At 35.9% G+C, this 12,706-nt stretch overlaps 1 protein-coding gene across 10 annotated transcripts in view; it reads left to right on the top strand.

The window, feature by feature from the left end:
• Nucleotides 1-12,706, top strand: part of LOC131677661 (alpha-1,6-mannosyl-glycoprotein 2-beta-N-acetylglucosaminyltransferase) — a 216,088-nt gene that overhangs the window by 191,518 nt on the left and 11,864 nt on the right. For 8 of the 10 annotated variants that reach the window (XM_058957575.1, XM_058957572.1, XM_058957573.1 and 5 more), the window contains 3 exons: nt 3,958-4,103; nt 4,177-4,337; nt 5,501-5,692. In XM_058957575.1, the coding sequence (XP_058813558.1) occupies nt 3,958-4,103; nt 4,177-4,337; nt 5,501-5,692 (499 nt within the window). The remainder of the gene's footprint in view (nt 1-3,957; nt 4,104-4,176; nt 4,338-5,500; nt 5,693-12,706) is intronic. The other 2 variants (XM_058957577.1, XM_058957578.1) reach the window with 2 other exon arrangements.

Here is a 12,706-nt window from a genome sequence, read left to right as displayed (position 1 = left end):
ACGCACCAACTTTTACATTTACAACGTGTTTTACATATTAACTAGCAAACCAGTGACGCCGCCGCGCGGGGTCAAGGTTGAAAATAATTCCAGTCGGCAGAAGAGAAGGGCGAGTGGAGTCTGTTTTGTAATACAATGTAAAATAAAAATTTCAGTTAACAATTACTACTACAATAAAATTGATTGGTCCCAAAAAGGACCATTGATTCGTTTTATTGTGGAAGAAACAATTTCGGTCCGCTAACGGCAAACCAGTTTGATATCTTTCGGCATGATGGTTACTAGCTTAGCATGGATAGTTCACTATTTCGTATCAGGTAGGCCTTGCTGGTTTCTTGGGGTTCATTACGGTTGAGCTTTAGAAGCGTAAACCGACTTTGAAGTCCTACGTAATCTCACAAACGAAACGCTGGTAGGGCAACTTGAGGATTAGTAGCTCTGTTAACTCCTAATAATGGCGAATTTCCCACAGGGCGACAATTTCCGATCGGAAACGAGGGCACTTTTGCGGACGGCCTACGTTGCATGGGGTCTTTAAAATAGCCAGCCCAGATCCTCATACCGCGCAATTCAAATTCGAATCTGAGGCGACCCCGTCAGTTTCAACCCGATTAACTGCTATATATACTCTGTGCTCCTTCGTGAAGGGTCCGTAGCCAGCAATATAATTTCTCTACTCCAAACTATTTACCACCATTTTCCGAAGCTTACCAGGGCGAATATTTGGAATACAATTTTGATATTTCTGTAACAGCCGTATATTGCTCCATCAGAGCTCGAGAAATCTGCAATATATTTATACATTTTTTGTCCATACTGTGGTTGAACGAATTATATTTTTTTCGACGTCTCCAATGTGTTGTACTCGCTTTATTTGATGACAAACGCCGATTTGTTTTGAATGTTTTCTCGTTCCTAACTATTTTCTAGGTTTACTTGAGGTTCCACTTTACGATTGTCCCATATATTCCAATTGACGAGTTTGAAGTAGAGCTTCCATCTCCGGAATTTATTTCCCGGGATTTAACTCCAACAGCTGCGTTTAGTATATCGTCCCAATCGTAATCGTAATTACAAAAATTTATAGCCAAGAAAAAGTTGATGTTGCGTAAACTTATTGACGAGTTATCAAATTATTGAAGGATGTGTGGGCCACCAAATCGCCATCTTCTGACAACTGCTTTAGGACAGATACAGGGTGTTTGGTTCATGGATAAGAACCTCTCGAGGGGTGATTGACTGTCATATTTGGAGAAAAAATCGTTCTACACATACCATCAAATCTCAACCATTACAAAGTTATTGAACTTTTTGTGTTAAAAACTTATTTGTCTTAAAATACCTCTAACTTAAAAAGTATACTTTGTATTTTAAATATTTTAGGTCCACTGGGAAGGTGAGAAAATTTCGCATTGAGTGATGCCCTCACATGATTCAGCTAATGAGTTTAAGTAGCCTTTACAAAGTAATTTATTGAAAATTAAACAATATTAATCGATTTTTCGTTCATTTCTTGAAAATCCTAATAGTTAACCTCATCATTTTAATAATCCAGATTGTTAGTCTTGAAGAGCTGCATAATTCGTTCTTTGGCATGATACACTTACCTTTTCTTATTTTCATGATTTTGGGTTATTCAACTTGGATATTTTTATCGCATTTTCACTAATACCAGCTCTAATTGAAAAAGTATGGCACTTATTGTACTTTTTTTTCTTTTTATTCGAAAGCCAGGAAAATTTTACAGAGAAAAATGTATTAATACCTTTCAGTTAAGTGAATTTAGTATTCTTTTAGAAGTAAATTAGTTTAAAGTTAGTGCTATTATTAGCATTTTCGTTAATTTTCTTAAAATAGTAAATAATAAACATCACCATAATTATCATGGAAATAATGCATCTCAGCAAGTTCTACAGTTCATTCTTTGACTCCATTCAATTATCTCTTTTGGTTTCGACGCAAAATCGTTTTTATCACATCGTGTCATATGCAAAAAGAACAATTTCGAACCCACTACATTTGTGGCGAGGTCATGCTGTGTTAACTATTAAATAGCAGCAAAATTAAAAGAGAGATAAACAAAGTGTCAAATAAAAAGTTATAGAAAACATTAAGGGGCATCACATGAACAATAGTAACGATAAATTTTGTTGATTAATAATTAGGATAATTAAAAAACTCCAAAAAGCACAAATTTTGAGTTATTTCGTTAGTAAAAAATCATTTAGTACACTTAACTAAAAGATATTTGTACATACACTGATAGTACATTTTCTCAGCTTTCCAATGAAATCTTATAAATATCGATATAAAGCTTATTTTTTAGATTAGAGTCTTTTAAGCACTTGAAAGTCGGTTACAGGAAAAGTATAGTAATGAAATTACAAAGAAATGAGAAGAGATAGGAATATGACGTCCAAGAACAAATTATGAATCGTCAAAAAACCGAACTTTTTAATAATGGATATTGCTATAATCATACTTCATTATTTCGAGAAAATTAGCAAAAACCTTTTCAAAAACACTAACTTTTAACTACTTTACAGCTAAAAGGTAATTAAAACTAATTAACTAAAAGATATGAGAACACCATTCAATAGGAAATTTTCTCACCTTTGGAATGGAACTAAAAGATTTAAAATACAAAGTATACTTTTAAAGTTTAAGGTATTTTAAGACAAAAAAGTTTTTTACACAAAAAGTTCAATATCTCTGTAACGATTGAGATTTGATGGTATGTGTAGAACATTTTTTTTCTCCAAATATGATAGTCTATCACCTCCCGAGAGGTTCTCAACCATGAACCAAACACCCTGTATACATGCAATCAAATGGGTTTGAAAACTTTTCAATTTATTCTTTTGTTTTCAAGAGAATCATTCACCTTTTTATTTTTCTTCAGTATTTCCGGGATCCCGGGATTTCCCGGGAAATTTAATATTTATTTCCCGAATCCCGGGAAGCTGAAAACCGTCGGGAAATGGAAGCTCTAGTTTGAAGGGATTTTGCCCATGGTACGATTTGCATGTTGTTGGATTCCTGGGCCAGTTTCCGTTAGTAACAAGAATCTAGGTCTGGCCAAAACAAACCTAAACAACGCGTTTCTGCAAACACTCGTTGACACAAATATCTTGATTGACAGAGCCAATTTTTACAAAAATTCTGCTTTTCAGTTCACATGTGCATATTGACTGTCAAACCAAGTATTTTCCGGAAACTATGACAAATTGGTTATCGATTGTCGCATCAGAATCCAACACTAACTTAGTGGCAGCACTAAGCTAGAGCCAAATGGACACTAGCTCCAAAAACGAAAACTAGATAAACCCCTAATCCTGCGTGATGTTCCGCAAGAAATAGAACGGAAACGCAAATTCCATAACTAATTTAGTTATAGCTTTTAGACCGTAATACGCAAATGTGGTTTTCAACTTATCTTGAACCTTTTCCTTTTCCGATTGCCGTGTAAAACTCTTGACCAGGGCATTGCCTGAAACCTGTTTTAACAAATGTTTCATCATCCAAACTTGGACAACTTTGTTGTGTATAACTTACGCTTTTGCCACGGTTTTTTGCTTGTCATCCCGATTGGGTGTCACTATAACCTTATACGTTGAAAACGCGGCTCGTTCCTTGTCTCATTGCACTGTTGACTCTGATATTCTAAATTGGTGTCGACATATCTAATGGAAAGGTTAGAATTTCCTTTGAAAGTGCCACTCTTCTTCCGCTTACTGCAGAATTCTGATTTCGGTTTCCTCCTGATCCAGCCGTCAGACGTTCCCCGAAAACTTTAATAACGTTTGTCAAAGTCGATTGCAACATTCCGCTCGCAGACACCTATAAAACGGAGGGTGTTCAATATTTTTAAATGCACGATTCAAGAAATACGCCAAATTTAAGTCGACAATTTGTTTTATCGTTTTTGCTCAAAACTTTCATTTGATGCATTTGCAGGGCACTTTTACGCAAATGTAACAATGCACTGCACCCGGATCTGTACGGTCACTATCGGGAGGCCAAATTCACCCAAACCAAACACCACTGGTGGTGGAAGTCGAACCGAGTGTTTGACCAGCTAGAAGTTACCAAATACCACACGGGTATGTATCCTGGAAATATTCAAAAAGGTCGAACCGCTAGCGTACTCATGACACCGATTTTATTTCGTTCTAGGTCTAGTGGTCTTTCTGGAGGAGGACCATTACGTAGCGGAGGATTTCCTCTACATCCTAGAGCTGATGCAGCAAAAGTCACACGAACTGTGCCCAAAGTGTAATATTCTATCGTTAGGAACATATCTTAAGACTTTCAACTACTACACGTACAATAAAAAGGTAAGTTTAGCAGTACTCAGAAATTGAGTTTCTCAGCTCTCCGGCTCACTATAAAGAAAAAAAAAGATTTCGCAATCTTTTGATTTGCCCCTCTTTTCTTAGAATGGCCGTTTTCAACTCCTGCCAAGCCTAGTTAGCGCGTTCATATCGCGCCTAAGAGCCTTCATATTTAGAACAGAAATAGAGGATTGTTTTTTTCACAATATAACACTCGAATAACGGTTGAATCACAATTATGCTTTTCAAAACAAAACTTCAAAGTTGGATTAGCTTAAAGTCCAATCTTTTTAGAAAATTTACCTAATTTATCATCTTTATTTCTATTTATTAGGAAAATCTTGCCTCTTTAAGTAATATGAAATCATTTACCAATCTAGGGAACGGCTTACTACCTGCCACATACCATGCCTTCACTGCTTGCCACGTAAACTTATGTACAGTTCAATCAATTCGCACTTTCACATTTTAGTTTGAAAAAAATAACAAATACGACAGTTACTCATGAATGTTATTCACCTGTTCTTTCTCATTTCACAAAACACATTACATGAAAAAAAACATTCACACATACACACATCGCTCAATCATAACTCCTCCACTTATCCGACATTCTATCACCACTGCATGTCAACATTGCGCCCTGACACGTCCTCCAGCACACGACCACTAAATACGGAAGTAAACCATTCAACACTAACAACATCAACAACCAGGACAATGACGCCGCCGGTGCTTCCCGGCTGATGGACCTCACAGCCGCCGAGTACACATCGCCTCATCTTCATCAACAACAACAACAACCACATCATCATCAATCGTATCCATTCGTGGATGTTAGCTCGATACTTCTCGGTGGAGCTGGCAACCCGGCGGCGGCAATTAACAGTCACCGTGGTGGGGATGTTGAGGCTAGCTTCACCAACTATTACCACAACCGCTACGTATCACGCCTCCAACCTCAATCTTCACTGTCCTCCCTGTCAATTCTTCCCGTTGGTGGCGGAGGTGGTAATAGTGCTGCTGCTGCTCCTGCTGCTGTCTTCGGCAAAAACATACCCCCAATATATAACAATATTCCCAATACTCAATATCGTACGCTAACGGCCAATTTGAATTCATATTCGGCAATGGATACTGATCGATTCTATCTACCACGATCACAGCAGCAAAAGCAACTACTGCAGCAGCAACAACAACTGCTCCAGCAGCAGCAATTGCAACGTCAGCAACAAGCCAACAGTGATGGTGGCGGTGGAGGAGGCGAAGGTGGTGGTCAGTTTACCACCGAAAAGTATGCTTCACAGTCCCAGTGGGGTTACCAGGTGTTGCCAACACTCTACTCCATCTACCAAAAGGTACGGTGCGTCCCCAGTGTGGGAGATGTCTGCTAGCTACTTCTGTGTAGAACTGTTATCCCCTTCGATTTGTTCTAACTTGTCTGGTCAGCTCTTTCCGATTGTGTTCCTATTTTTTTGTACGATGCTGCCATCTGTTGCAGTGAGTTGGCCGTTCGTTTGAAGTATTATCCCAAGCGCTTGATTTGTTTGTTTGCTTGCTTTGGTTTGGAATGTTGTTGGATTCTAACAATATCGGTGTTTTTAATCTACTATTTTGGCTCGATTATCATCAGTTTCTGGTGTCTTACTCCTTTGTTTTTTTTAAATTTATAATATGTTGGCATGATTTAAACATCCGCTGCGACTGTTTTACATCGTTTCTGAACAATCTTCGGTAACGATCTGGCTGCTCTTCCCGATGCATGGAAATCGATGGTCTACGATTTTGCTCTTTCAAACTGCGTTCTCCAAAAGCTAACGTACCACGAACATGATGACACAAAAATAATCCTGCTGCACCCTTCCGGTAGAACTAGAGCAGTTCCACAATGCACAGTGGTCCAGAATGCAAATTTAGCAGGAATTCTGAAATTTTACTAAAACTAAACAACTTAGCCTCATTAACTCTTTGGAGACGTTTTCGTAGTTTGTGAGCCCCTTCTTTTTGTTAAAACAACAGTCAGGGTGGTTCTAGTTTTACCAAGATCTTTTTAATCATTCCAGCTAGAGCCAAACGACCTTCAGTGAAGTTGTGTAACGACAAATTTTGGAAAAGTTTACTGAAAACATGTAAACTGTAGCTTTACTTTTCATTATTCAACAATTTTAAAATCGAAGGTTAGAGTGTTTCATAGAAAAACAGTTTTATACAACTAACTTTTGCGGTATTGATTTAAAATAGAAGTCTTCAGACAATTTTAAGATTGTTTTATGACGAATATTTTTTTTCATGGCACCACATATCTAACTATTTTCGTTGAAAAGTTATGAGTACATTTTCGCCTAAAATGGTTTTTTCGAATAACAATATAACTAATTGGGGCAAACAAAAGATAATTATTTTTCAACGATAAATAAAGTCATGATTAGAATTATAATTGAGCAAAAAATGTCGAATACGATTTTTTTAAATTTCATAAAATTGAGTTAAAATAATCTATTTTTGATATATTAAGTGCTTACATCATTTGAACGATGAAAGCAAGAGTTTTGATGTTTTAGAAGAAAATGTTCGTCTTCCAAAAATTTGGAAAAAAATCAGAAGGGTAGGTTGGAAAAAAACGAAAACTGAAAAAGTTTTATTAAAAAATTAGTTTTTCATGAATTGACCCTTTGTAATATGTTTAAATTACTTTCACGGTGGACAAAATAAAAAAATATTGTTTCGTTTTCATGAAAAAATATTGCACTTTACAGTACTTTTTTATTATTTTAAATAGTGGGTAGAATTATTATTATTATTAAAGAACAAAATTAAAAAACTTTCGCGAAGACCCTGAAACGTGTACTTTTCATTTTATAAGAAATTCACCCAAAAAATTAGAGTGTTGCTTAAACAATGGTTTTCTTTATATAACTTTTGCATTAAGATCGCTTATAAATACTTTCAAATATTTTGAAGGAGAACTAATATACCGAACCTCTAGCTTCTCTCGTTAGAAAGTTATATATACTTTTTACTAAAAAAAACTATTTATTGAGTAAATTGGGCAACACATAAAAAATATCGCATTTGCCATTTTTTGGTGATCTATACTACAAAGCACGCTATTTCATATGGCAGCAACAGTATTTAATGTTAAGTGCCCTAATCGAAGATAATGCTATTTGAAAAAGTAATATTTTTTGGATAAAAGTTCTCATAACTTTGAAACAAAAAAAGTTTAGTAGTTGGTGTTTTGAAGGGAATTATGCGCCCTAAAATAATCTTCAAGTTGTCTAAAGGGTACTTTAGCGTAAAATAAAAACTTCGAAAGTTATAGAAATAAAACCGAAACACCCTACAGCTTACATTTGGATGATTTCTCGTGCAATGGAAAGTATAAAAGCTAGAGCTTGCATGTCTTCAGCAAATCTGTCTAAAATGTATTGCTCTATAACTTTATCGAAGACAGTAAAGCTCTATCTCCAACCATTAAAATGTTCGATTTTAAATATTGCTAAAATTAGAGCCACCCTAGTATCTGTTTAAACCTTGCATCTGGCCTTGTAAAGTACAACAACAGACGGTGAAATTTCCTGTACCCAAAATTCAACACCAGCACATGGGGCAAAAAGCATGCAAACGTGGTGCCACCATAATTTAAAGCATTTTTGGGCCAAGGAAATGGAACTCCTCCGAATATCAACCCACTTGACTTTGCGATGCGGAGTGTTATTGAAATAGTCACTAACGCCAAACCAAAACGCAATAAGAATGCTCTAATGACTGCAATTGAAAAAGTATGGAACAATATTCTAGAATAGGGAGGCCAGGTAATATTTTGTAAAATCTATGCGCAGCCTATGTAAAAATCTGTGCAAATCTGTGTTAAGGAACACGTACAAATTTGTCTCAAAACAAAAAGTGGAGACCTATTTTGTAAGTTTTTGCCCGAGTCAAAAATTGAGCACGAGGTCCAAAATGGAGAAGGCTGTGATAGTCTGCATTACAACAGAAAACTGTGGAATTCCATGCAGTTTTAAAAACATGTGCAGCATATCGAAAAGCTGTGAAACAGATTAATCTGTGCACCAGTGCACCTGGTATCCCTGTTCCAGAAGAAACCCATAAGCCTTTCTATTCCCGTTAAAAAAGTGCCAAATTATTTCGTGAGGAAAACAAAACATTTTGCACTGCGAAACCGGTTGAGGTTGGGTATTTCGTGAAGCAAACAAACCAAAACCCTTTGGCGAAACATTGCATCTGTGGTTGTAAATCAGCTGTCAGAAATCTTAATACTACTTTTACAATAAACGGCAAGTTACGACGGGTAGCCTAGAACAAACCTTCAATAGCCTAACCACCCAGCCGCCTCTTGGTTCACTGGGAACCATGCGAGGTAGCTATTCCAGTGTTCGTAGAAGACTATCGCAAATGATTAAGGCAAATGGCTCCCATTTCGAACAAGATTAAAAGTAGTTGAATCTGATCTATGCAAAAACGATTTTCGATTTTATTTTATGAAATAAACAGAATATTAATAAATCTTTAGGGAACCGTTTTATGGAGCCACCGTGAAAAACAGCATTTTTGATCTTTCTTTTATTTATCTCTTCCGACGGTCCTCGGTAGAGTCACAGACCTACCAGACATGACATCAAGAATAATTTACGGAATTTAAATTCCCAACCATCTGGCAACCCACAACTACACATACATATATAGTGTGATAGTTATAAAGTCACGAACAAACCATTGTTTTCGGTGCTATGCACAATATTCGAGCATTCCAAATGACGTTTAGCATCTATCCGAATGATTAGATACCATACGATTAAGAGAATCGACACTACGAAAGAATTTCATGATTCGATCCAAATTGTTGTTTTTTGATTTTCCCGGCAATGATGCTGGCTGTACCTTTCATGCAGTGTAACCCAACTAGTGAAGACTCAAAACTGTGACTCATTCTATGTATTTAACTCCGGTTATGCCTTATACATTATTCTTATTTATTCAATGTAATGTTAGAAGTTTGCAACCTATTTGTTTGAATTATTTGTATTATATTGTATTATTACTATTTAGCGCGACTAAATGTATCACAGACAATTCATTTTCATTAGCATTCGTATGATAGATAAACCGAGTAAACTACTTGATTGCAACCAACATTAACCATTGATAACATCAATAATGTAGACATATGTACATAGAATCAAAGGGATGTGTAATTGTTTGATCCTTATAATTTTGTTTTGGCTTTCTGAATTAGTGCTAATACTTGGAGCGTTCTATTCTTCCTTAATGGTTATTAAATTCATGTCATGTGTCATTCTAATCAAGAGTTTTTAGCTGTGTATTATATTGGGTATTGGGACCAAAGCGCGTGATAAATTGAGTTTTCCTAGTATGCTCAAAGCAATTCGCGATATAACGCTGGATGTCGACCGTCAGCTTTCGTCAGTGCAGGTGTGGATAGTAGTTATCCACTGATAAATCCAATTCCTAGCCGAACATTTTCCGTATCTAAAACAACCAACCTAACCTCAAAAATACAAAAATATTTCCACAAAATTTGCAAAAACTATCTATTTCGAGTGTAATTCAAATATTTGAAAAATTATGTAATGTTCATCCTAAAATAATTTAAATAGAACAACCATCAACTACTATAAATGCATGAAAAAACTTTCATCATCATTTAATCATTTCATTTCACTCTATTTGAAAACCTCGAAAAATTATCATATTTGGGAAAAAATGAATAAAAAAATCAATGCGATAGCAATGTGGTCATTTGTTTTTATTGGGATACATGTGTGAACATTACTTTTTGATTTTAAACATATTAAAAGCCGTCTTCTGAAGGCCCTCCGTTAAATTATTTTTGCGGTAATCACGCTACAACCCAAACCAATAATCTGAAACATTTTTCTGTTTATAGGTAAGGGTTGTGTTGTATGCTTAAAACTCGCAAATGTTTTACATTGATATTTATTAAAATCATGCAAATAACAAGATGTCGCATTTTCACCCTTGTTTTGTAGTTATTAGCGACAGAAACATTGTTTCAACAATTAGTTTTTACTGATATCTGAGCATTAAGGGTACGCGTTTAGTTTAATCTAAACAAATTATGACCAAACAATTTTTTTTCCCGTCATCGCTGAGAGCTGCGACGAGAGGCACCGACGTCACCGCACGAGAGGTGCGGTACAACCCTGGCGCGGCACCGCGCTTGCCGCTTCCTGGACAGATACTCCGAAATTCTTCTCAGTACGACTTTCAAACTTCAGGATAACAACAGACATTTAGGCTAGAACAAAATTTCCGAAAAAACCTGTGTAAACTTTCAAATTGATAAACGTTGAAAATCAGTGATTTACTATTGCCATCTAGACAACTGTTTGCTACGCGTGTTTGACAGCTGCACTCAAACTGCAATGCAGCGATCACTGCGACATCTAGAAGCGTTTGCCAAACGTGTTTAGGCGTGTGTTTTAATCGAAATTTCAGTAGCGAGTATTTACACACATTTCGAATCGAGCCTAAACGAAATGAATTTATCCGCTCGAGTTTTGAAAACCTGTATCGACAGTAAAGTAAATTCTTGTGAAGTGTCGAATATATAGCGCCAGATTTATGTATGGATGTTTCGGCCAGGTTGAAATTACCCGTTAAACGAATTCAATCCATGCATATGAATTTTATTAAAAGTGAAGAAAAGAGTGAAGAGATAGCTACTTTGAAGTGTAAAGTCAGAACTAGTCAATTATAACGCTTGTAACCTGAACGGTCCGGAAAGTTGCAAATAATGCTTAGGTCACCGTTTGGTGCAGAATAATTAATGGAAATAACGGGGGTGGGCGTAGCGTAGTTGGTAAATCGATTGCCTTGTACGCAGCGCACCTGGATTCGAGTCCCGACCCCGCATATAGGGTTAGAAATTTTTCATAAGAGATTTTTCTAATCCGAAGAGGCGAATGACCTTAAGGTTAAAACCTCCATAATCGAAAAAAATGAAAATAAGTTGAATTTTGAAGGATCACAGCATAATCTAGTAAATAATCGACACCGCCAAAATTATCAATTTGCTTCTACAGATTGAAACTGAAATGTTAAGTTGGTGAGATCGTTTATATTATAACTATTATTATTATTGTTTTTTTCCCTAATTTAATTATATTAAATACATGCTAGAATCAAAAATAAAAAAATTTCTTTCTGGAAGTGTGAGTACATTTCTCGTATTTAATTGATACGTAGATGTATTCGTGCGGGGATTATTGTATTTGAAGAAGGCCTTAGAATGTATATACAATTCATGTATATGCCGTGTATGAACAGGCATTCTTGAAATGGGCCGTTGTATTCGCAGTAGAGCTATCGCCTTCTATCTACAGGGTTAAACATGTGTACATCTATGGGTAAAATCAAATAAATAGATGCAGATATGTTTCTTCCATAAAAACACTGCGGTCAGTGGTAGGTGGATTGTATACACAAACACATTTCGAATCGATCCTAAACGTTTGTTATCTGTGGGATAACATTTTCGGATAGTATAGCTCCTAATTAAATCAATTTTTTGAAAGTTCTACCAATAATGAACGTTTGATGCTTCAGGTGGAATTTTCCAGTTCCTATCGTAAAAATACATAATTTTAATTAACACATATTTGCAGATTTGCGAGCAGATTCAAACTTTTTTTTAAAAAGTCCAATAATTTAAATTCTTTCAGATACTAGACAATGAGAGACAATGACTAGAGACTAGAGACAATGAGAGACAAATAAAATGTATTTCGTTTTAGTGTTCTAATATTAATTTCAAATTGCAACTAGAGCTGATAGGCCATTTTGTCCGTTCAACAATTAGGGTACTAATTTTTTTGCTATTTCTTTCAAAAATAACCCAATAACTTCGAAGCCACCAGAGATAGACCGACGATCTTTTCTGAAAAGATGTGAATCTTGGAAAGATGGACAACTTCTTAAAATATGTTGAGGCCAAGGTTGAGGCTTTATCTACGATATTTAGGAAGTTTTGTTAAAAATCAATTTGAATTGGACATGCACAAACAACGGGCTATAGCTTCGAGTGTAGTACAAATAGAGATTGTTAGTCTTCAGTAAGGATGCTCGACGAAACGCAGCATTTATGAAGATGTATCATGTCTTTTCATGACTACTCACTGTAACTATATCATCAAAATGAAGATCATTGCTGTACACTTTGCCGTTTTCACACATTTTTGGCGGAAAAATTTATGTAGAATGTTGTTGCAGTATTGCTGATTGATTTTCATAAAGATCTAACACACGGTGTGGGAAAAACTGCTTTTTTCGTTTTCGATTTTCGTACCATTGTTTGTTCGCCCTTAATA

Source organism: Topomyia yanbarensis, chromosome 1 (assembly GCF_030247195.1).
Source record: "Topomyia yanbarensis strain Yona2022 chromosome 1, ASM3024719v1, whole genome shotgun sequence".
Taxonomy (NCBI): domain Eukaryota; kingdom Metazoa; phylum Arthropoda; class Insecta; order Diptera; family Culicidae; genus Topomyia; species Topomyia yanbarensis.
The sequence above is the reverse complement of the archived record's forward strand: the minus strand, read 5'-3'. Positions and strand labels throughout refer to the sequence as shown.